At 42.8% G+C, this 23656-nt stretch overlaps 1 protein-coding gene across 1 annotated transcript in view; it reads left to right on the top strand.

Annotated features, from left to right (window-relative positions):
* The first annotated feature begins 1630 nt into the window (after positions 1–1630).
* Positions 1631–23656, top strand: part of slc12a3 (solute carrier family 12 member 3) — a 39129-nt gene continuing 17103 nt past the window's right edge. Inside the window, exons 1-15 of the mRNA XM_050072201.1 lie at positions 1631–2016; positions 3220–3357; positions 7789–7864; positions 7992–8087; positions 8286–8425; positions 8543–8653; positions 9567–9678; positions 9858–9988; positions 10196–10280; positions 12524–12684; positions 15053–15160; positions 15297–15420; positions 17396–17497; positions 17707–17862; positions 17966–18065. Of these exons, the coding sequence (XP_049928158.1) occupies positions 1738–2016; positions 3220–3357; positions 7789–7864; positions 7992–8087; positions 8286–8425; positions 8543–8653; positions 9567–9678; positions 9858–9988; positions 10196–10280; positions 12524–12684; positions 15053–15160; positions 15297–15420; positions 17396–17497; positions 17707–17862; positions 17966–18065 (1919 nt within the window). The 5' untranslated portion in view covers positions 1631–1737. The remainder of the gene's footprint in view (positions 2017–3219; positions 3358–7788; positions 7865–7991; positions 8088–8285; positions 8426–8542; positions 8654–9566; positions 9679–9857; positions 9989–10195; positions 10281–12523; positions 12685–15052; positions 15161–15296; positions 15421–17395; positions 17498–17706; positions 17863–17965; positions 18066–23656) is intronic.

Here is a 23656-nt window from a genome sequence, read left to right as displayed (position 1 = left end):
ACGTAACTTCTGCTACGTCACAAACTTCTCAACCTTTGACATAGTGGTAGAGGACAACAAGGAGCCTTAGCTGGCTACACTGAACATAGTTATACTGATGTAAGTTATACATGTTTTTTGCACTAAGTATCAAAACTGTTAGATAGATGCCGTCAGTAACGTTTTTTGTCTCCAATGAGCTGGGCATAACACAATAATGTGAGTGCGCTAGCTAGCTAACTTGCTCCTAGCTACGGCAGCACATTTCAATCAACGGTGACGTTATGGTGTAAGTTTGGTTTACTGTATGTGTGGGCAGAGACAGCGGTCAAATGTTGGCAGTAATGCTCCACAGTCCGTTTGCAATTTGCCGTTTGAAAAGAAGACAAAGAAGAGGAAAAAGGCGGTTTAAAAAAGCTGTCGTTACTTTTGGTAAATGCAAAATGGCAGTGTGCGATTTGAGACAACACTACCCTGTTAAAATTAGTGTACCATGCAAAAAGCACGTAGTGTACATAGTGGACTACATTGAATTGTACTAATGGAATTATGCAATTTGAGACACACTGGTTGAATTCATATTATGCCCAAAACACCTTTAATTAATTAAGGGCCCGAATAGAACCTTTTTTTTGTCCCTTGTGCCTTACCGTGCACCCAGATTAACTAGCAGAAAAGTGGACTTGGACAGGCTCGAAATGCATTTGTGCCACAAGCTTTAGACCATGTGTTATAGATAATTTTAATAGGGCCCTTAAAGTCAGGATATGCCGGTCTCCGCTGCATTGACCATTTGCGTTAACTGTTCTTTTCTGACCTGAAAGTGCAATGCTTAATATCTGGTTTACTACTTTAAATGAAGTCAGTGTTCTGAAGTCTCCAGATAGGGGCCTGAGAATGACAAACACTTCTTGGTATAACATTTTTTTTCCTATTCTTTAATAATAATATATCACATTTTTCTTGTTATAAGGAGAAACTGAGTCATATTTTGGCTCTATAGCAGCTATACACTGTCATGGGAGAGCTTCTAAGTAAAATATATATAACGTTTATAATGACAGTAAAATAGAATTTAAATTCAGTTTGAAGAGTGGAGTATCATCGAAACATCTTAACAAGCATGCACTGTTGCTCTTGTGTTGTCACAGTCAAGGTTATTTTCTGGGTGTGTGTAATGATCTCCTCCAGGGATCAGTGATTAATAATTGGGATTATATAACCAGAAAAAAAAATGCAACTTAATGCAAACTCATCGGAAATATACACAACAGAGACACAAGCCTAACATAATATAAAGTGGAGATAAGTGGATATAAGGAATCAGTATTTTTTGCTGTAATAGCTTAATTATGTTAATTATGCACTACTTTGCAAGGTAGATGTTGAATCTGTGCAGGCATTTTAAAAATACTTATTTGTTAAATGGAACTGTGTAATTCCAGGGCCAGCTCAGTCCACAATGACTTTTTGGTTTATCTTGTAATGTGGAATTGTCCATGTCTTGCTTAATAATTCCTGTAATGAGTCTTGTTTGAGTGTTCACTAAACCAGCCTTTTTACATAGCCTCAGGCTCTTCCTGCTTGCTTAGGGTCAGATATAAAACCAGCCCTCGTAACCAAGCCTCCTTCACACACCTTTAACTGCAGAATGGCTCCATCACCTTGACAGCTGTTTTTATACCAAGACTAACTGTCTTAGCCAGCTTTGTGGGTACAATTCACTTAAATACAGAAACAACAAATCTGCTGCTCTGAATGGAGTTCCCTGTAGCCAGCGATGGTGTTCACTCGTCTGCATACATACCCAGACTTCCAGTAGCCAATGAGAAGGAACCACCTGGAGGGTATGATGAGTCTGGGGACTATCAGTGTTATGGTGATGGGAGCAGTGTAGCATCCCTCGGATCTCATGCTCTAACTGGCTACGAGACTCTAGACACCCCACCACACTATGACTTCTACGCCAACACAGGGGTGTGGGGCCGACGGAGGCGTTTCAGACCGTCTCTGTACCAGCTGCACACAAACCCTGAGGTGAGGACTCTTTGCTCTTTATCAGCTCATATGTTTAGCTCTACTCAGATTACCAGACTTAAGAAGAAGAATAACAGCAAAAATTTTAGCCTTTAATTTCCACTGAATATGCTTCAAGTGGTCTGAAACAATTTCTGACCCTATGATACACCAGATATTCGTTCCATTTACCAGAGGTTGATTACTCAAATTTGAGGTGCTTGAACTTGATAATTTTGTTCTCACGCCACTTTTATCCTTCTACGTCACTACAATTTCAGACTTTCAGTTTGCATGTTTTACTCTACTTCAATTATTTGACAGCTTTAGTTACTTTACGAATAAAGACTTTTCCACAAAAAAAAAACTTTTGAAAATGTACTAGTCCAAGGCCTAATCAACTGGGGTGGCTGTGGCTAGGAGGTAGAGCAGGTCATCCACTAATCAGAAGCTCAGCAGTTCAATCTCCAGCTCCTCCAGTCTGCATGTGAAAGTATCTAAGGGAAAGGTACTGAACCCCAAATTGCTCCCGATGGCCGTTCCATCAGTGTGTGAGTGAGTGTGAATGCTTACTGAGTAGCAAGTTGCACCATGTGTGGTAGTCTCAGCCACCTGTGTGTGCATGGGTGAATGTGACATAGTTTAAAAGCTCTTTGAGTGGTCTGAAGACGAGGAAGGCACTATACTGTACAGTGCAGTCCTTTTATAATCATTTATATATTGTTCAGGCAAAAAAATAATAAATAAAAAATGAAAATACCAAAACAAAACATGTTTGGTTCCTGCCTCTTAGATGTGGGGATTTGTTGCTTTTTCTTTTAATTCCTTCTTTTTAATAATGTTGATGTTTGGACTGTTACACCAAACAAGCAGGTTAATCCAAAATGAAGATAATCACAGTTGCAGTCCTTTAAAACACAGTTACAAATGACCACCAATAAACAAAATGTAAAACAAATGTTTTACATTAAAGCGAGAGTAATATTAATCTAATGATATAATATAATCACAGTGGCCATTCCTCTGCATTGGGTATTTTTCCTTTTAATACTTAAAATATAATTTCCTGATGACATTTTCATATTTCACTTTAGTAACATTTTCAATGCAGGGCTTTTACTTGTAATGAAGTATTCTTCTTTTCTGCATTGGGGTCTAAAGATAAAGGGTAAATTTGTGATTTTGGCCTATATGAAGAAAATTTACTTGACTTCACTTCACTAGGTTGACTCCAGACCTCCCTTGTATGAGGAGACAACAGGTGGACAGATGGAAGGAGGAGACAGCTCAGAGGAAGATGAGGACGAGCAAAAGGAGCCACCACCTGAACCTACTCGCTTTGGCTGGGTACAGGGAGTCATGGTAGGTTCGGTTAGAACACTGTGGGCTCTGTTGGATATCTGTGAGTTGCAGCTGCTTGATACCAATCTTTAAGAATGTACTGATTAGAAATTTGTGGTCAAAGGTCACTGTGACCTTACAAAACATGTTTTTGACCATGTGCGCTAATTATGACAAAATTTCACACAATCGTCTACTAGGATAAAATGATGAAATTTTATATCCAAAGGTCAAGTCAAAGGTCACGATCACTGTGACCTCATCTGTCTCATTCCTGCGAATGCGATATCTCAAAAACAGCTTGAGGGATTTTTTTTTCAAATTTGGCACAAACGTTCACTTAGACTTAAGAATGTACTGATTAAAATTTGGTGGTCAAAGGTCAAGGTCACTGTCACCTCACAAAACACGTTTTTGACCATAAGAATTCATACGCTAATTTTGACAATATTTCACACAATGTCTACTGAGATAAAACGATGAAGTGATGACATTATATATCAAAAAAATCAAAGGTCAACTTTACCGTGACATCATAGTGTTCTGCAAAAACAGTTTACTTGGTGTCATATCTCAGGAACAGAAGGGGAGAAACAGTTTACTTGGTGTCATATCTCAGGAACAGAAGGGGAGACATTTGGTCAGATGCTGAATTGGTTACACTAATCTTGGGTGTCCACCTTGAAGCTGTGCTGATTGTGTAGATCTTCTGTGCTGCCGGGGTGAAGATGTGTGTGAAGCATCCATGTTTTCACAGACATGGATGTTAACTGTAAGCGCACCTTGACAGGGTTCACGGAGGCATGCAACTGTGAGGTGGTAATTGTAGTTTTTAAAGATATACTGTGCAGGATTGAAGGTAAAACATGCTGTAAACACACTCGCCAGCGAAGGTGAAAGTTAAAGCTAAGGCTAACCCCAGATTCACTCTGGTTTGGTGTTGCACCTCACTATATTTGCGTTGTCTTCTGTGCTGGTCTCTTAGAGGACTGCTGCTTGTGGTCTGGCACCTGATTGCTACTTTTTCATAAAGCCAGACAATAAGAAAAGAATCTATGTGGAAAAATATACCGTCACACACTTGTAAAGGGTCATAAGTGATGATTGAGAGGAATTATCTCTGTATGAGTCTTAACATTGTTTTAGGAAAATCCTGCAGAGTATGTCTTTAATGAAACCTGCTCCGAATCATGAACTTGGCCAACTTTTTTTTCTGTCTATACGGATTTTGATATCTTTAGTCTCTATCTGCTGACACAGTGTACCAGTTTCAGTTCCAGTGCTCAGTTTTCCTGAAAACCTCCCTGTGAGTTCTCTGGAATCATTTCTCTGTAAGGTAACATGATCTGTGATATCGCTGTGTCTCTAACAGAGTTAGCAGCTTGCCATGACAGAATAAACGTGACTGAAAAAGTACACTGAAAAAAACAAAAAACAAACTGGTCACATTGTGGCAGATACCCGATCCCCATAATAGGGTCAGTATTGGCGCGGAAACAGATCCAGCGTATTGGATTGGTACATTTCCTAATCGTATCATCACAGTACGACTCTGCAAAAAGTCGATTATATTTAATTATCGTTCAGGCTTGTGCAGTGCTGTAATTATGTAAATGGCATGTTGTGCTAATTGATTGGGGAGTATTTCAGTAATCTGATCAGTTATGCAATCTTGTTCATTAGAATGTCCTCAAGTGGGTTTAGGGATTTTCTGCCCGTCATCCCACAGGAGTGGTGGCTAATGTTTCACAAACAGAGGAATAGATGGCGCCAGGTAGTGTGATATGATTATGGATTTTGATGTGCATACAGTGAGAATAACTTGGTGTAAAAACTACGTCACACTCAGATTGCAGTCGTCATAGACGGGGGGTAGAGCTTGCCCCCAGACTGTTCTGGCACCATGCAGACAGGGCAGTTGCAACCAGGCGCTACGGCGATCGATGCCGAGCTGCCGTTTAAATTTTCAGTTTAAAAAAATTACATCACATTTCACTCTGACATATTACATAAGGCTGACATGAAAACCTGTTACAAACCCAAAAAAATCCAAATATTCCGTATTTCTCTCAGATTTAGTTTACACTAGCTACGATGGAAAAGTCTCTGAATCAGCATGTGGACTGTTACAACTGTCCCAGATCAGTTAAATGCTTTTTAGGGTCTTAGGATCTTTAAGCAGCATGATCCACATGCTGGAACTCATCTGAAGGCTGGAACCCTTAAGATCAGTTTGAGATGCAGCTCAGCAGTGTGGGTCAAGTTTTTATGTCTCCATAAGCTAACGATAGCTGTGGCTGGAGGCATTATGTTTTCAGGTTGTCAATCAATCAATCAATCAATCAATCAATCAATCAATCAATCAATCAATCAGTTTTATTTATAAAGTCCAATATCACAAATAACAATTTGCCTCAGAGGACTTTACAGCATACGACATGTTGTCCATCCGTCCATCCGTTTGCACCATCCTTGTGAACGTAATATCTCAAGAACACCTTGGAAATTTCTTCAAATTTGGCAAAAATTCCCGCTTGAACTTAACAATGAACTGATTGGATTTTGGTGGTCATGGGTCAAAGGTCAAGGTCACTGTGACTTTGTCTGTCTCATTTTTGTGAAAGCTATATCTAAACAATGTCTTGAGGGAATTTCTTCAAATTTGGCACAAAGGTTGACTTAGACTCGAGGATAATCTAAAAATATTTTGGTGGTCAAGGTCGCTGTGACCTTTCATCCATCTTATTCTCGCAATTGCAATATCTCAATATCTCACACCTTGAGGAAATTTCTTCAAATTTCTGGTAAATGTCCACTTGTTCATAACAATGCAACGATTGTTTTTTGGTGGTCATAGGTCAAAGGTCAAGCTCACTGTGACCTTGTCTGTCTAATTTTTGTGAACGCCTTACCTTTTTTATGAAATAACTGTTCATTACAGTACAAGTATGAAATAAACCTTTTTATTGTGCTTTCATTTTTGTCAGTGATGCTTTGTAATTACAGTACAACTTTTTGTGATGGTTTTGTGCATCTTTGTCATCATCTTGTGTCTCCCTGTGGTTGTTTTGCATCTTTTTGTAGATGTTTGGGTCTCTTTGATGTAATTTTGTGTCTTTTTTGGTTGTACATGTTTATTTGAGTGACATTGGCCTGTTAAGTAAGGCAAGGCAAGGCAAGTTTATTTGTATAGCACAATTCAACACAAGGTAATTCAAAGTGCTTTACAGAGACATTAAAAGCAACAAGACACAATTTAAAACAATAAAAACAGTCAATTAAAAAGGGAAATAGAAATTGAGATAAAATACAGTAACATTAAATAAAAACAGGCTCAATACATTGCATCTAAGAGCACTGCATAGAACATTTGTATAGCTGCCTCAGCTATACGGCCAAGGGTCCAGGCCGTGATGGCCTATATCACTCCTGCGAGTCCTTGCCACCAAAAAGTGCTCTTAGACAACATTTTAGTTTAATTTCAAAAACCGGCTCTGTCAGAGATTTCAGCTAGGATCTCTTGTCCCTGGCTCTGAACCATCTTGAATTTTGTTGGTCGGGTCTGTTTTTTAATGAGTGTATAGGACGTCTCCCTTAATAATACACCCAATGCGCGCCCACTATTTGCTCTTGAGTCCTTCACTCAGAGTCTTACCGTCCCGCCAGACACAGGTTCCACACACTGGTCTTATTGAGATTGTAATGAACTCTAAAGATCCATCACAGGACGTCTCCCTTCTAGATCTGAATTCACAGCATGCTCCCCAGTGTCAAGTCACAGCAGCTGACTCAGACTTCCAGGTCACCCCCCGCAGGGATGACGACAGCCCAACCTCTTAATTCCTTAGACTCTGAAACCTCTCCTATTGGAGATTTCAGCCTGGACTCAGTCCTCAGCCCTGAAATCTCTGACATTTGCAGCCGATTTAACAATAAACCCAAATAGAATAGTCAGGATAAGAATAATAAGAATAATAAAAGAATAATAATAAAAGGCATAAATCAGCAGTGTGTAGTTAAAAAGTATGGGCAGTAGAATACAGCAGGTAAGTATTTAATCTAAGAGTACGCTTCAGTAACCAAAAGTGTTTTTAGCCCTGATTTAAAGGAGCTGACAGTTTGAGCAGACCTCAGATCTACAGGAAGTTTGTTCCACAGGTGAGGAGCATCCGAGACAATTGTTGTGAGATAGCAGAAGAAAATTGCACTTTGTTTTATTGAGTGTGAGAAACTGCTATTGTGGGAAACTGACCAATTTGTAATAAAAAGCACAATATCAGTCATTTACTCTGCAGTAATCATGGTGTGTTAGAACTCAGGCTGTAGAACCATGTAGTTTGGTTAGAGACTCTATAGTACAATGAAGATGTTGGTGTTGAACTTCAAATCTTGGCTGGGTTTAACCAGAGCTTGACCAGATCTTGTGTCTTTGGTAAATCTGTCTATTTGTAGATCCGCTGCATGTTAAACATCTGGGGAGTGATCTTGTACTTGAGGTTGCCTTGGATCACTGCACAAGCTGGTATAGGTATGTTCAATCAAATCTGTTTTGTATCTTCTCAGATATTGCACTCTGTGAGAGCATTCATTAATGCATGTCATTCATTTCGGTGTGTGTGTGTGTGTGTGTGTGTGTGTGTGTGTCTATATGTCAGGTCTGACTTGGGTGATTATCCTGCTGTCCTCTTGTATAACCGGGATCACTGGACTCTCGACCTCAGCCATTGCTACCAACGGCAAGGTCAAATCAGGTCTGTTTGCTTAGTGAAACATGCAACAACCTACCGTACTTAATAATATTATTACTGTAAACAAAAGGACTAACATCAGAAAAATACATGGACTGTATTTGACATTGTTACATTTAATTGCCAGTGATACCTACCATGATGTCCACATTTCCCACAATGCATCGTTTTCACTGCTTCCCCTCCCCCTCTTGTCTTCAGGTGGGACCTACTTCCTGATCAGTCGCAGCCTTGGTCCAGAGCTGGGTGGGTCCATTGGTCTGATCTTTGCTTTTGCCAATGCTGTAGCTGTCGCCATGCATACTGTGGGCTTTGCTGAGACTGTTACAGACCTCATGTCCGTAAGTAAGACATAGAGTGTTGATATGTACGAGGAGCAGCTTTTATAGTAATACTGTGGACACAGTTTTTCATTCTGTTTTAACAGACCTTAAATTTCTCTGAACTTTCCTCTCCAGGAAAATGGAGCTGTCATGGTGGACCGAACCAATGACATCCGCATCATTGGCATAATCACTGTCACATGTCTACTAGGTATCTCAATGGCTGGCATGGCATGGGAGTCAAAGGTTAGCTTATGAAATATATGAGAACGTTGCTCATTTATTGCAAACTGCCACCATGGTTAATAACAAGTGGTTGGAATCTAAAGAAGGGGGTATCTCAATGTATTCTCATACAACAGTTCATTTAATATCTTCCATAAATGCACATACAACAGTTGGATATCCTACAAATTAGTGCCCCACAAATGATGTTTTGTCCTCAACATAAAGTTACGTCATTAACGCAAAGTAACGAAGGTTGGGTTTTGGCAAGTAAAGTTACTCTGGTTATGTTTAGGAAAAGCAATATGGATGGGCGTTTTTAGGTTTCGGCAAGTTAGGTTATTGTGGTTAGGCAACACATTCACATTCCGACCTAGTCACATATTAACGTTTGGTCATAGGCTTTCCATGTCGAGATATGTAGTGCAAGGTATCCTGGGTGCTGTGGCGGCGTGATGATGTTCTGTAGTGGGGTATTTACTGATGTGTTTTATGTTGTGCAACAAAATGTGACAGTCTCTTAAGCTTGTGTGAACCACAGACCTTATATCAGGCATCTAACCAAAAACCCATTCAAAAAAACCACTGGCCTCAAGATGAGGTAACTTGGAGTGTAAAAATACTAATTAATTTCCAGGCTTTAGAACTCATTCCTTGAGCACTCTATGTTCCTACAGCTCAGAACAGACAAAGCAAACACTGGCTCTAGATAGGCCCATTCATGTTTTTGCATTTGCCACCATAGTTCTCCGACATGCTTGGCTCGCGGGAGGTTCATGGGAGACGTTTCAGTTGGTTATCAGTCTGCAACCTCACTACTAGATGCCACTAAAACCTACACACTGGACCTTCAAGTTGACATAAAAACTGGAAGCAACAGACACATCAGAATGTTCATTGTGTTGTTTGTAACCCTATATTGTGCCTTCCACAGGCCCAGGTTCTGTTCTTCCTGGTCATCATGGTGTCATTTGCCAGTTACATTGTTGGAACGATCATCCCAGCTACCCCACAGAAACAAGCCAAGGGTTTCTTTAGCTACAAAGGTTCCTGTTCAGTCCTTGCTCAGAATATCATATTCTTGAATGTCTATGCAAAATTTCCTGTTTCAGTATAGTGGGATCTTATATGTGTTTGCTGGTTTTTACACAAATCAAGTATGACCAATCTTGGAGCCTCTCCCTGACAGAGTGCTCCAGTAAACTGACTATTTCACCTTCAACAGCGGATATCTTTGCTGCCAATTTTGTGCCCAGCTGGCGGGGACCAGAGGGCAGCTTCTTTGGAATGTTCTCCATTTTCTTCCCCTCTGCCACGGGTATCCTGGCAGGAGCTAACATCTCTGGAGATCTGAAGGTCTGATGGTTTGTTTCCTTCTCTCAGCCTAATTCTTTTCGTGCAAAATCCTGATTTAGGAAACATCATGCTTTGTTGTCAGTGGTATATAAACCTGCCTGCATGCCTTACATACCATGCAGGTCTTGCATGTTCACACTAATCTTAATAAATATAATTGTACTTTGAAAAGCCTTATGCTTGTGTCTTTTGTGCTCTCCTTCCCAGAATCCAGCAGTGGCTATCCCCAGGGGAACCCTGTCAGCAATATTCTGGACCACCATATCCTACCTCATCATCACTGCAACCATAGGTACTGTATACTGTACTGTACTGTGCCCAACTGCCTGCCAAACGGCTTTTACCCATACAGTAGGATGGGCTTCAAATCACCCAGGTGATGTTCTTTTGCTCTTATGACTACCTTATATTTTCACTTTGATATTTTACCTTAGCACTATGTCTATTTCAGCCAGTGTATAAAACAGCATGCACTTAAAATTACCTTGCAGAATTAAATATTATTAGCAGGTTGCAATTTTACACTATTCAAATAGCAGCTAACCCAGTAGCACAGTAACATACATGACCCCCACCACGAACAATGAGCTGCTGTGCAGCAACAGACTCTCATCAGCAGCACATACAGTCTATGGTTGCACAGCACACACACCCGAAACCAGGGAAAGAGAGCTACTGTGGGGCCATAGCCTCTTGTTTAGCAGCTGATAGCAACCAATGTTAGCACAAAGCACACATCCACAGCAGTGAGCAGTTGTTGGTTCGATTTGGCCAAAAAGACTGAAAGGTACGTTAGTGAAGGCTGTTTAGCTTGTGTTTGTATGATTGTAGCATTTAACAGAGATGTTTATTCATGTATTTATTAGACTAAAAGAACTTGTGGAAATGGCGAACTAGCTTCCGACACACAGTGTGTGAAAAAAGCAACTGACCCTATACATTGCACTCTAATGTCAGCAGTAATGTAACATTAGTATTTATATATTAGGACCGGGGCATAAATATAGACAGTGCAGGCAGGGCGGTTGCACTGGGCCCATGGGGTGAGGGGGCCCATAGAGAGAGTAGGCCCTCAAACAATTTCTTAGGCAGGCATGTTAGGCATTTATTTATCATGTAGCCTAAATATATAACTTGTATTGTCAGTGATATAGGTCGGTAAGTAAACTGTTGTACTTGATCCCATTTAAGAGTCTTTAATATTTTAACAGCATGTTAGTTGAGCTTCAACAATTCAACTGTTTTACTTTATTCTGTAGAGTTTTAACAGATTATCTATAGAGTAAACCTGGCAATTCATGAACATACCTTCATATTCTCTAAATAGTTTATTTTGATGTGAACCACCTACTTAGCCTATGCAGCATAGATTAAATTGTTGAATCTCAACTAATAAACTGTTGAAATGTTATAAATACTCTACAGACTAACTGTTACCTTTATTTTACAATACAAGAGCCAGTGAGCCACTAAGTTGATCATATCAGCAAAGTGATTTCAAAAGCACACAACACTGTTCTATTACTGGGGAGAGAGAGCCCCCTGCTGGATATCTGTGGTTATAATTCCCAATTACAGACAGTTTTGCACATTCATTCATTATACAATAAGATTTTGATTACAAGGTAACAGCATTCTCAACAATTGAAAAATTAAGTTGTTTTTCCAAAATTATTGTAAATTTAAACAATTGTCTTTTGAACAAACTGAAGGTTTTTCATTCAGAATTTACTGAACAACAGTACTTAAAATTCAAACTTTAATACTGTTTGTTTGTTATGATATAAATTGATTATAATATCATTAGTACATAATAGATTTATGCCTCGATCGATAATCACTCTGTCACATTGTCATAGCTGAGTCTTATACCAGCAACTGCCCAGCCAGCATTTGTATAGGGCCCATGTGGGTAGTAAATGGGTTGAAAAATGGGCTCTATATGGGATTGTCCATGGATTCCATATGAACCCATGCCAATTGCCCACATCAGTGACTTCACCCAAGTGGGCCTCACATGGTTATGCTAGGGCTACCTAGGTACCAAGAGGGTATGGGCCCAAAATGGGCATCTTATCTGGGGCCCACTTGGGTAGACCCACACATGTGGGCAATTGGCATGGGGCCAATATATAACCCATGAACAATCCCATATATGGCCCATTTTTTTATTACCCTCATTGGCTGGATGTCAGCATGAAAGGATATTGCCTTAGCCATTACATTACAGAGCCAGACATATGTGCAACACCACGTGTTTATTAAACATCTGACAGTGCTTGTATGACACCTGGTGGCGATTAGATTGGCGCTTTTGAAATGCTTGCAGGCATTTACCAAATTCCAAACACTGGGGAAATTGAGATTAATAGTGAACTTTATTCTTTCTTTTTTTCCAGCCAACTATTTTTTCTTCCCCCATGTTCCATTAGGGGCATAGTAAATAATAGTTAGAGACAAAATACATGAAATAACTTTGTTCAGTATTTAATTATTCATGCATGCTTGTGTCCATGTGTGTGTGTTTGTTCCAAGGATCCTGTGTGGTGCGGGATGCATCTGGTCTGTTAAACGACACCCTGTTACCACCCTCTTCTGTTGAGGATTGTGTTGGTTTAGCTTGTCGATATGGATGGGACTTCACAGAGTGTATCAACAGTAGCTCATGCACCTATGGCATCAGTAACTACTATCAGGTCAGTGCAAGCTCACTCACAAGACACAAAAATGAACAAAATGTGCCTTTATTCCGCTCTTTGTTTCTCAATGTAAAATCATATTGTATTTATAAGTGCCATGCTCAGACGTTTTGCAGGGCAGGTGCGTTCTCCACTCCTCTCCTCTCCTCTCCTCTCCTCTCCTCTCCTCTCCTCACTTTATTCTCCAGGTCTGTCCTTTTCGCTACTCTTCTCAATTTATTCTCATCCTCTAATCATCTTCTTCCTCTCCTTTCTCTTTGAAATAGTCACGTGCAAATTCACTGCGCTCCCCCTCTCCTCCTCTCCTCCTCTGCGCTCTTTATGCACCACAGCCCCAAACTGCATGTTATTTTCATTTAAATTAATTACCAGAGATACATGAGACATGATGTGGGAGACGTGAACATTATGTCAAATTGAGTTCTGGTTTGAAAAGATATGCAGAAATGGGAAAGCAATTTGGCATTTGTCTTCGCTCACACCGGGCATTTGGTGAACCCAAATCTGCCAGAGAGGTGGAGGGAGACGGTGTGATTTTACGCCAGACTAGCTTACTTGTTGTTAATGGTGGGTTATTGCCTCAATTAGGCTGGTTGTATTGATGTTTTACTAAAGTTTACGTAATGACACATCAGTGACAAATAATTTTGAGTCTTATGGCAAACACTATCGTCACCTGGCTGTCCATGAAGGGAAGTTAAAGTGGGAGGGGCAGGGGCTTGACTCATATACAGTTGTTGGGCATACAACACATTTTTAATTGAGAATTGATCCCATGGGCCAAATTAAAAAATTTAAATATTATTATAGATTATTAAAAGAAATGTATGTTTTGCAGAATGGGCACTCATCTAGACACAGGGCAAAATGGCAGGTGCTTGAGCTTGATCTGTGCACTTGCCTGGCAGTGTTAATTTTGACAGCTATTTTAGATTTAGTCTTAGTCTTAAGACGAAAATGCATATTAGTTTTAGTCACATTTTAGTCATTTTTATCCTTCATATTTTCAGTCGACGAAAATTCAAAATGTTTCAGTCAATTTTTAACCATTATGTTAATATGCTATTTTATTAAGGTGACAGGTTGTATTATTTTTTTCTACAAATACTTTCTGCACACTTACAAAATGTAATTTCTCCAGCAGTGTTTGACAGGTTTAAGGGGTTATTTATGAGCACACACTTACAGATCATCATTTGAAAAGCTCAACATCTCTCTATTTATGCTCTCAGAAACTTTGATACCACAAATAATTAATCTGAGACAACTAGGATTTGTACCCAGGTTCATTGTAAAAATGACTTATCCATCTTGCTGTTAAGAAGCAGAAAATTAACTTAATTAAAGCCTGAATTCTTTCTTAATCTGCAACATGTTATTCCAGAGGTTTAAACTCGTGTCCTCTCACAGAGTTGGTGATTAAAACTAATCTTTCATCTCTGTCAGAGAAAACTGATCTGAGTTCAGACTGTTTACTTACAGCACATCTACACTCACAGATAACTGAGCCTCCTACCTGCCTGTCAGACAGCATCAAACCATAAACATTCCCAAGACAGTGAGGACAGGGTGGAGGCCTGCGGGGATCAACAGATATGAAGTTTGGCAGCCGGTGGCTGCTTGCTCCACTGCAGTAAAGCGGCTAAGAAGCGGAGCTAACTGCGAACAGCCACAGCTGCAATTAAGTCCACAAATCCATTCTACAGCTCTGAGCTCCAGCATCCACAGTCAGACATACACAGCTGATTTTACTGAATTACGGCTCACAACTCACGCCAGCGGCTGACGCTGCTCCGCTGTGGGTGTTTTTGCTGTCTGGCCAAACATCCTGGTGCAGAATATTTACTGGAGTTTGCTAGTCTGTCGCTCATGTGGGATTTGAAGGTAATTACAAGCACGAATGTTCTCGACTTTCAATATCAGATAATCCACTGCTAACATTTTCGTCACATCTCGTCTCGTTCCGTCAACGAACACAAAACATAGATTTCGTCGTCGTTTTTATTATCAAGATCTATTTTTAGCTTGTCGTCTTGTTTTCATCTTGGAAAAAGCGATGTTGAAGAAAAGTTTTCACGTTAGTTTTCGTAAATAGAATTATTACGGGTGCCTGGTATTTATGTAAAATTACCTGCATTGTTTTCAGTCTAAATCACTGAAAACAGCTTTTCTTTTATTTCAAGAGGCAGAAAATACACAGCGAAAACAGTGACAGCAATAAACCAACAAAAATGTCATTCTGCATAATTGATTCAGTCTCCCTCTGTAATAATCACTTACAGTAACAGGTCATCCTGTAAACAGACAGACAGTTTCCCCTCAGGTGAGAGAGCCAATGTGTTTAACATCACATTTGTGTCTGTAGGCAATGAGCATGGTGTCGGCCTTAGCCCCTCTCATCACTGCTGGTATATTTGGAGCGACGTTGTCCTCTGCTTTGGCCTGCCTGGTGTCTGCTCCCAAGGTCTTCCAGGTACACACACACACACACACACACACACACACACACACATATACACACCAGATGTGCCGTATTTTGTGAATATATACCTCAGTGCAGCCTTATTTTCTCTGCTGTAACAAAGATATCTGATGTTTTTTTCTGGTAGTGTCTGTGTAAGGACAAACTCTACCCTCTAATCGGCTTCTTTGGCAAAAGTTACGGCAAGAATGAAGAACCACTCAGAGGCTACCTGCTAGCATACATCATCGCTGCCTGCTTCATTCTCATTGGTGAGGCTTTGAAGAGAACCTCTGACCCCTATAGATGACCAGGAGGGATTATAGCAATTATAGTCTGAATGGAAACAGGAATGTCCTGAAACTTCTTAATGAGAATATGTGCTGGAGGGTGAGTTTTATAACTCATCAGCCCTCCCAAATAAATGATTAGAGTCTTATAAAATGGGAAAAGTGGCTGCAAGACAGTATTAACAGCTGTCTCATGTATGCTGATGAGATGAAGGTGTGCAACTCTTAATCAACTCTTCATCTAACAGCTCACTGTTGTTGCTTCATCTACCCTCATTTCATTTCATTTATTCCTTTTGACCCCTCCCCGGGGTATAAGGGGCAGACAACAAAAAATAACATTAACAAATCAGGACAGGCGGCAGCCAATGCACAGCAAAATAAATAAAACAGAATTTGTGTACATACATACAAGTCAAAGCAAATCAAGAGAAACTATTCAAGATTTTCTTTAAAAGTTTCAACAAATTTGACAAGACCTTACTTTTCGAGATGACATTAACTTTTGAAACTTATAAATATTTGGATTTGCTCTATAGAACTGTCCGACCAACTCTCTTCTCTCTTTATCAAAAAAAGAACACACAAGTACATAATGATATTCGTCTCCTCGATTGCCAGTCAAACAAAGAGTACATTTCCGGGGGACATTTTCACGATCATACCTGCGCTCAGAGATAGGTAATCAGACAAGGTTCAAAAGTGAAATCAGTTTTAAACAATTTATAACTATCACATAAAGGGTTACTTTGTAATTTCTCATGCCATCTCTGTAGTTCCATGTCAGATAATCTACGTTCAATCATTAATTTTAAATATTTAGGGTTCATCCGTCCAGCGTCATGCCATAAGTACGATAAACCACAATCATCAAGAATATTTTTAACTTTGGAAATCCATTTACACTGGAAAATATTGTCATCATACAAAGTCTTGAAAACAACCCTGCAAAAAAAATAAATGATCAGCTGACAAAGAAAATGCCCAAAAGCACCACGGCTTGTTTTGTAGTTGCATTTTTGACGAACGATCACTGTAAGCACTAACCTCACTGACAAATACAGTGTGTTTCCAGTGACAGCTTCACAATAAAAGCCCAGCTGTTTCACCGGTAAGACATTTTTATTTCGAAGCAGCAGCAGTGGGAAATGTTGGGTTTGCATTAACATCATCAATCAGATAATATTCATGAATGTGTAAAAAGAAAAAACTTGATACAGTGTTGGAGGTGGGGCCCCATATGGAAGTTGCTCAGTAGTTTATGAAGCCAAAAAAAATTTACTTTGTGGGTACAAAATTACCCATGTCTTCCACGTCATTGGGCCCATAGAGTGAGACATGTACAGCTGCAGCCACATTCTGCTAAGAGCCTACAAAACACCTCCCAGCAAACTACGCCCACCACCAGTACAAGAAAAACCCACCAACAAGATGGTTATTTGATCTGTGTCACAATGCAATGTTGCTGTGGACAACATGATGCCAAACATAACGATAATTAACTTTATCTGTCAACATACATGAAGACATCATTCACCTTATAAGTAACCATATGTAACCCTTACCCTTATCCTATCCCAAACCTTAACTGCTTCTCTTTTAACCGAACACTTCACAGCTAGCTAAACACTAACTTAGCGTTTTCTTCAGGCTTCCGGACCAAGGAGCGAAGGGGTTGATTGTTAACTGACTTATATTTATGGTGGGTGACTCATGTAGTTTTACTTTTGGTTCCAGTTGTACCATATTGAAATTGTATCAAATAGTAACACATGTACTTTGAGTAAATTTTACATTTTCTGATTTGAATACCAAGGGAATACTTCTAGGATGCTGCAGAATGATACACAACCTCAAAATATGGACCTGCCCTGTAAAGATTATAACTTTGAAAAACAATGTGAATCATAGTTCTCTGAAATTCTATTTTCTCCCCTCTGTCATTTCTCTTTACCAGCCGAGCTGAACACCATCGCTCCCATCATTTCCAATTTCTTCCTCTGCTCCTACTGCCTGATCAACTTCAGCTGCTTCCATGCCTCCATCACCAACTCACCAGGTAGAAAACTCACAAACAACACATATTGCTCTAATGGACAGACAGACAGATAAATGCATGAATGGATGCACATATCAAATGATTTCTTATTTCTTACAAGACTTAGCAATGAAGCATGCAGATGTGGAACTGTTTTGAGGAAGCTGAATTTCTGGTTGATAGGGACATTTGTGTAAGGTGTATGCATATGTATGTGTGTATATCTACAGGTTGGCGTCCATCCTTCAGGTTCTACAGTAAGTGGTTGTCATTGCTGGGCTTTTTGGTTTGTGCGGTTATCATGTTCCTGCTGAACTGGTGGGCAGCCCTCATTGTCTTTGGCATCGTCTTCTTCCTTTTGGGATACACACTCTACAAGAAGCCTGGTAAACTCACTCTCACACACACACACACACACACACACACACACACAAACTGACTGTGTGATGTCACACACTAGACAGCTGCCATCTTCTACTCTGTGCTTAGATGTTAACTGGGGCTCGTCAGTCCAGGCAAGCTCCTACAACATCGCTCTGAACCAATGTGTAGGCCTCAACCATGTGGAGGACCATATCAAGAATTACAGGTCAGTAACACAATCACACACCTGTAGTTTGATATGATTGTGGTACTTTGGATGAGCATAGTAGCTCAACTTAAGAACAGTTCTTGTCAAGTGTGCCAGTACCTGGTGTTCTTACACTGAAGAATAGCTTGGGTCCAGAGTGTTGCTTGCTGTAGTAGGTCTTCCATGTATGAGGAACTGCTGGCTGTCCAGCAACAAAATCCATTTCATTGTCCTCATCAAACTTTGCTTTTTAAGGATAATTTTCTGCAGTTTGTGTTTGTGTTCTCACTCCTAAAGGTAAACTTTTTTGGAAAAGCACTTGTTTTGTGGTTGAGAGTTAGGTGAGAAGATCAATACTCATATCTGTTATCCCTTAACCATATCAGTTACATGAAGCTACATACAGGAGACAGTTTGCTAAGCTTAGCATAAAGGCTTAAAACAGGGGAAACAGTTAGCCTGGCTCCGTTCAAAGGTAACAAAATCCACCTAACAGCGCCTTAAAAGCTCATTACTTAGGGCCCAAGCACAGACAGTTGCAAGGACCCTGTTGAAATTGCCATGTGTATTATTATTATTATTATTTGGACATATGACATGTAACATCTCCACACTTAAAAAAAGTCTCTGGGAGCCATAGACTGTCCCAGCACCCGGGCAACGACGGACCCCCTCAGGACCCTAGGAAGGAGAGGAAGGAGAGGAGAACAGGGAGAAAGAATGGGGTGGGTGGGAGGGGCCGCAGAAGAAGGGAGCAAAGGGGAAGAGCAGGTTAGGTTGGCATTTATAGGGAATGGAAGGGGTGTGTTTGAGGTGTGTTTGAGGTGTGGTCCTGCTCCTGAAACTCACTAGGAAAGCTCCAATTCACTAGCAAGGACCACACCTTCAAAGTAATGCGTAGAATGATTTATTGAATAACGAATGAAACTAAACTAAACTAGACAACACAAAACTGCGAAGCGTCGCTCTTCGGCCGGTGAAGCGTTGTGGGGAGGCTTAAGGAATCCGCTGCAGCACCCGGGCAACGACGGACCCCCAAAAACCTCTGGTTACTTATTAAGAAGGGTTTGAGCAGATCTGAGATCTTTGAGGTCTGAATGGATGTAATGATGATATGTTTGAGAAGACCAACGACCCATGATTTTAATGAGGTGTTCTGGGACGCCATTGCGGGAGGCTGAAGTGGCAGCTCCGATCCTGAATGAATGACCTGAGTACTGCAAAGGGGAAACACCGGATAAGGAGAGTACGTGGCGGAGGTGATGTTGGAACCAGAATCGAGTGATGACTTTTCCGACTTCCGAGACAAAGAGTGGATCTGTGGATGAAGCGCTTTGAGACTTTCGGAAGAACAAATAACTGGTCAAGGTTTCGAATGAATTCAGCGGTGATGGTACGTTGAAGTAGAAGACTGGTGTAGGATGACCGGATTGGTTGGTTTTACTTTGCTTGATGTAGAAGACCATGGCGTCGTTGGAGAATTGGGACAAATCTGAAATGCAGGCATGGCGGCGTGGGTCAAAGTGGATGGTCGAGGAGGTGAATTCTGAGCATTGGAGGAAACCAAAGAAGGCAAGCAGAAACATGGCTTCTAAGGTTGGTGCGATGTGGTAAGTGCAGTATCCAGAGCGGATGGTATGGATGCAAGCTAACAGCAAGTCGGATGTAAGGGGGAGACGGCGAGGGATCTTAGCTGGTTCTTGGCGTATGAGTCCTTTAAAGAGAGCAGTAATTTGCGGGTGATTGGAGGCTAGGCTTGGACTGCCTGTTATAAGCTTGCAAAAGAAGCTGATGCCGCTAAGATACACCTTGATGGTATGAGCTGTGATGGCCATGACGGAATGGGCATGGGTGATGAAGCTAGTCAAGGTGACAAGGCTGAACGATGGGAAGGCAATGTGATACAAGTTGTGGAAGTGACGGAATTGTTTCCAAGCTGTCAAGTACGATTTTAAGGTTGCAGGTGATAGGCTGTTGATTATGGAGTTCTGAGCTTCGACTATCAGAGGTATAAGGCCAGGATTTACAGATTGAATGTCAATGCTGAATATGGAGGAACTGGTGTTGGATGGGCATCTGCATGAGGAGCCAAGCTTCTGAACTTCTGAAATGAGAAACGAGAGAGAGAGTCAGCGATGGCATTGGAGTGACCTGGAACATGGGCTGCACGGAGAATGTATTGATGGGTAACGGAATGCCAGACTAGGCGGCGCATGAACGGCATGATGGATGGAGAGCTGGAGCGGCCTTTATTTATGATGTCGACGACGGCGAGGTATGTATGAGGATGGACTTGCGAGACCATTCATGGCCCCACAGAACGGCAGCAGCTACGATGGGGTAAATTTCGAATAGAGCTGAGGAAGCGATCTGGCATTCGTTGGAGACCTCCGGGGGCCATTTTGCTGCAAACCACTTTCCATTATAGAAGCCCCCAAAACCGGTTGAGGGAGCAGCATCGGTGAAGAGATGGATGTCCTGCGGATGGGTCAGGTGATCATCATGAGATGGATGTCCTGCGGATGGGTCAGGTGATCATCATAAAAGAAGGTGATCCCATTCCAATTTGCGAGCAGGTGAAGCCAAAGGCGGAGCTCGGCACGGCTTGAACCGTCCAGGGAAATGAAGGCCAGAAGAGATGGCACAGAAGAAGCGATCGACAACAGGTGAGAGATGAACGCCCGCCCCTGGGGAATGATACGCATGGCGTAGTTGAGGTGACCCAAAAGGGAGAGCATTTGGCATTTGGTGCAGCGAGGAGCAAGGAGGAAATTGGATATCAGGAGACTGATGCGGTTTAGCTTCTCAACGGGGAGAGAGGCCTGAAACAAATTGGTGTCCAGCGTGATTCCGAGGAACTCAAGGGAAGTAGAGGGGCCTTCAGTTTTCTCCACTGACAGTGGAACCCCTAGGTCGGAAAAGACTGAGGTCAGGGTGACCAGGCCAGAAGCTGGTGGTGATGAATTGGGGGTAATGACGAGGAAATCGTCTAGGAGATGGACGATGAATGGAATGCCGTGGTTGTTGGACAAGATCCAGCAAAGGGCTTCTGACAAGGTGTCAAAGATTTTGGGGCTGCTTTTGCAACCACAGGTGAGCCTGACTGCGAAGTAGTACGCACCGCGCCAGCGGACGCCGAAGAATCGCCAGAAGTCTGGGTGAATGGGGAGAACTTTGAAGGCGCTTGTGATGTCTGCCTTCGAAAGCCATGATCCCCTGCCAGCGAGTTTGATGAGGGCAATGGCGTGGTTGATGGTGGTGTAGTGGAGGGAGAAGTCTTCGCTTGGAATTAAGCTATTGATGCTGGGAATGGTGCTGCCATGGGGAGCCGAAAGATCGACGATTATGCGTTTCTTTCCTGAATACTTTCTAGTTGCGATGCCAAGGGGGCTGATACGGAAATCCGGAAAGGGAGGATGCGCAAATGGACCGATCATGAAACCGTCACTGACTTCCTTGGCAAGCAAGCGGTCGACCGTCTCTGGTTCGTTTGTGGCAGACTGCAGGTTCTTGCATTCGAACGACAAGGATGGTAGTACGGCTAGACCGGGGTGAAAACCGTTCCTGAAACCATTTACAAGGAAGTCCACGAAAGCTGGATCTGAGTGATTGCGAAGTGCCATGGCTAAGGCAGGGATGTTTATAGGTGTCGATAGGTACTCACCTGGTTTAAGTGAAGTTGGGTTGTGAGGGCATGCTGGACGGGCGTGTCCGCCTCCGCAGTAGGAGCAAACATGGAGGTAGCGGCACTGCGACATGTTGCAACCTGCGTCGTTGAAGTTGTTGCAGATGGAACGACCCTTTTGATGCATGATGGGTCTGCCCTTAGTGTCGATGCCCTTGGTGACCGGAAGGTTGACGGAAAGGGTGGATGATGCAGGCGTCGGAAGAAAGGGTGGCGGCGGGGCTGCTGATGACAAGCGGGAGAGAGCAGACGCTCTTGGCTGGCTAGGACGAGGTTCTACACGGGTTGGAACGGAGCAGGAGGAAGCTGGATGAGATGGGGCACCACACAGGGAGCAAGTCACGGCCGCGCGGGCAGCGAAGATGCGGCAATTCAGTTCTGTGTCAAGAGTGCCCCAATAAGTAGCTTCGTTGAATTGATTGAGACGAGCTGCGGCTTCGGAAGCGAAGTGAATGTGGTATAGGGCCAGGTTAAGGATATTTGACATATAGTCGTCCAGTTCTTGGCGACGGCCAGGGAAGAGCAAGCACAGGACATCTCTATAAAGAGAGAAGGCATATGCGAACTCAGTTGGTGTGAGTTCTCTGGAACGGTTGGACTGCTTCCCCTTCAGGTGGAGGCAACCTCCAAGGTCTTCAAGACACCTGTCGCCAGGTGGTTGGTGCAAGGATGGCAAGAGGAGAAGAGCCAGATCTATATAATTACCGTCAATGATTTGTCTGCGTAAGTGTGCTGGAACCGGAGAAGGACGGGAAACTGGAGCGCCAAGATGACGAGTGGGAGGAATGGCTGTGGACAGAGTAAAATGGGTGGTTGCCTGCTGGGCTGGGATGGGTTGAGGGAGAAAGCTGTGATGAAGTGCAGCTTGTTGGTAGTGCTCCGCGGGGGTTGCTGGCATCCCGGTGCCAGAAACCCCAGGGAAAACCGGTTGCTGGGTGTACTGTGGTGCAGCGGCGGGGGGTGCTGGCATCCCGGTGCCAGAAACCCCAAAGAGAGCCGGCTGCTGGGTGTACTGTGATACGGCTGCGGGGGGTGCTGGCATCCCGGTGCCAGGAACCCCAGAGAAAGCTGGCTGCTGGGTGTATTGTGATGCAGCGGCAGGGGGTGCTGGCATCCCGGTGCCAGACACCCCGGAGAAGGCCGACTGCTGGGTGTACTGTGATACGGCTGTGGGGGGTGCTGGCATCCCGGTGCCAGAAACCCCGGAGAAAGCTGGCTGTAGGGTGTATTGTGATGCAGCAGTGGGGGGTGCTAGCATCCCGGTGCTAGAATTCCCAGCTAAGGCCGGCTGCTGTAAAAGCTGTAGGTGGGCTGTGGAGGGCACTGGCGGCCCATGGCCAGAAACCTCAGCCGTGGTCAGCTGCTGTTGTTGCTGGTGCTGGAGGGTGGGATTAAAGGGGCCATCGGCCCATATGGGAATGGACGGCTGGTGTTGGGGAAAACCTGGACATGATGTGAGAAGTCCAGGAATTTCGGCGCCACGTGCTTCATCCGATGTAGGAGATGTGCCAGGAGCTGTGGTGATTCTTGGTCTCGAAGGTCGACGTCCTTGCCTTTGTTGCTGAGATGTTGGCTGCATGACCTGAGGATGCAGGCGGACTGTCCCTTTAGCTGGAGTGGGGCCGTCACGGCGCGTCATCGGGGTGTGCGTGGTGACGTCGTGCGGAAGCGGGCTGGAGCCGGCGGAGCGGCGGCCATGACAGGCGGACATGAGGAGATTAAAAAGTTTTGCTTTATTGTCGGTGCGATGGAAGGGGATGCTTTTGTCACGGAGTGTTTTTTGGAGAGTTGCCACAGTCCAGTCGGTGATTTTGGAAGGGGGCCGGCCTTTGGGAGACCTCACCGGAGCGTGGTGACGCTGGGATCGCCGTCGGGAAGAGCGACCAGTGTTTTCACCGTGATGGCGGGGGGGCTGAAGTACTCT

This window comes from Epinephelus moara, chromosome 20 (assembly GCF_006386435.1).
Source record: "Epinephelus moara isolate mb chromosome 20, YSFRI_EMoa_1.0, whole genome shotgun sequence".
Lineage (NCBI taxonomy): Eukaryota > Metazoa > Chordata > Actinopteri > Perciformes > Serranidae > Epinephelus > Epinephelus moara.
The sequence above is the reverse complement of the archived record's forward strand: the minus strand, read 5'-3'. Positions and strand labels throughout refer to the sequence as shown.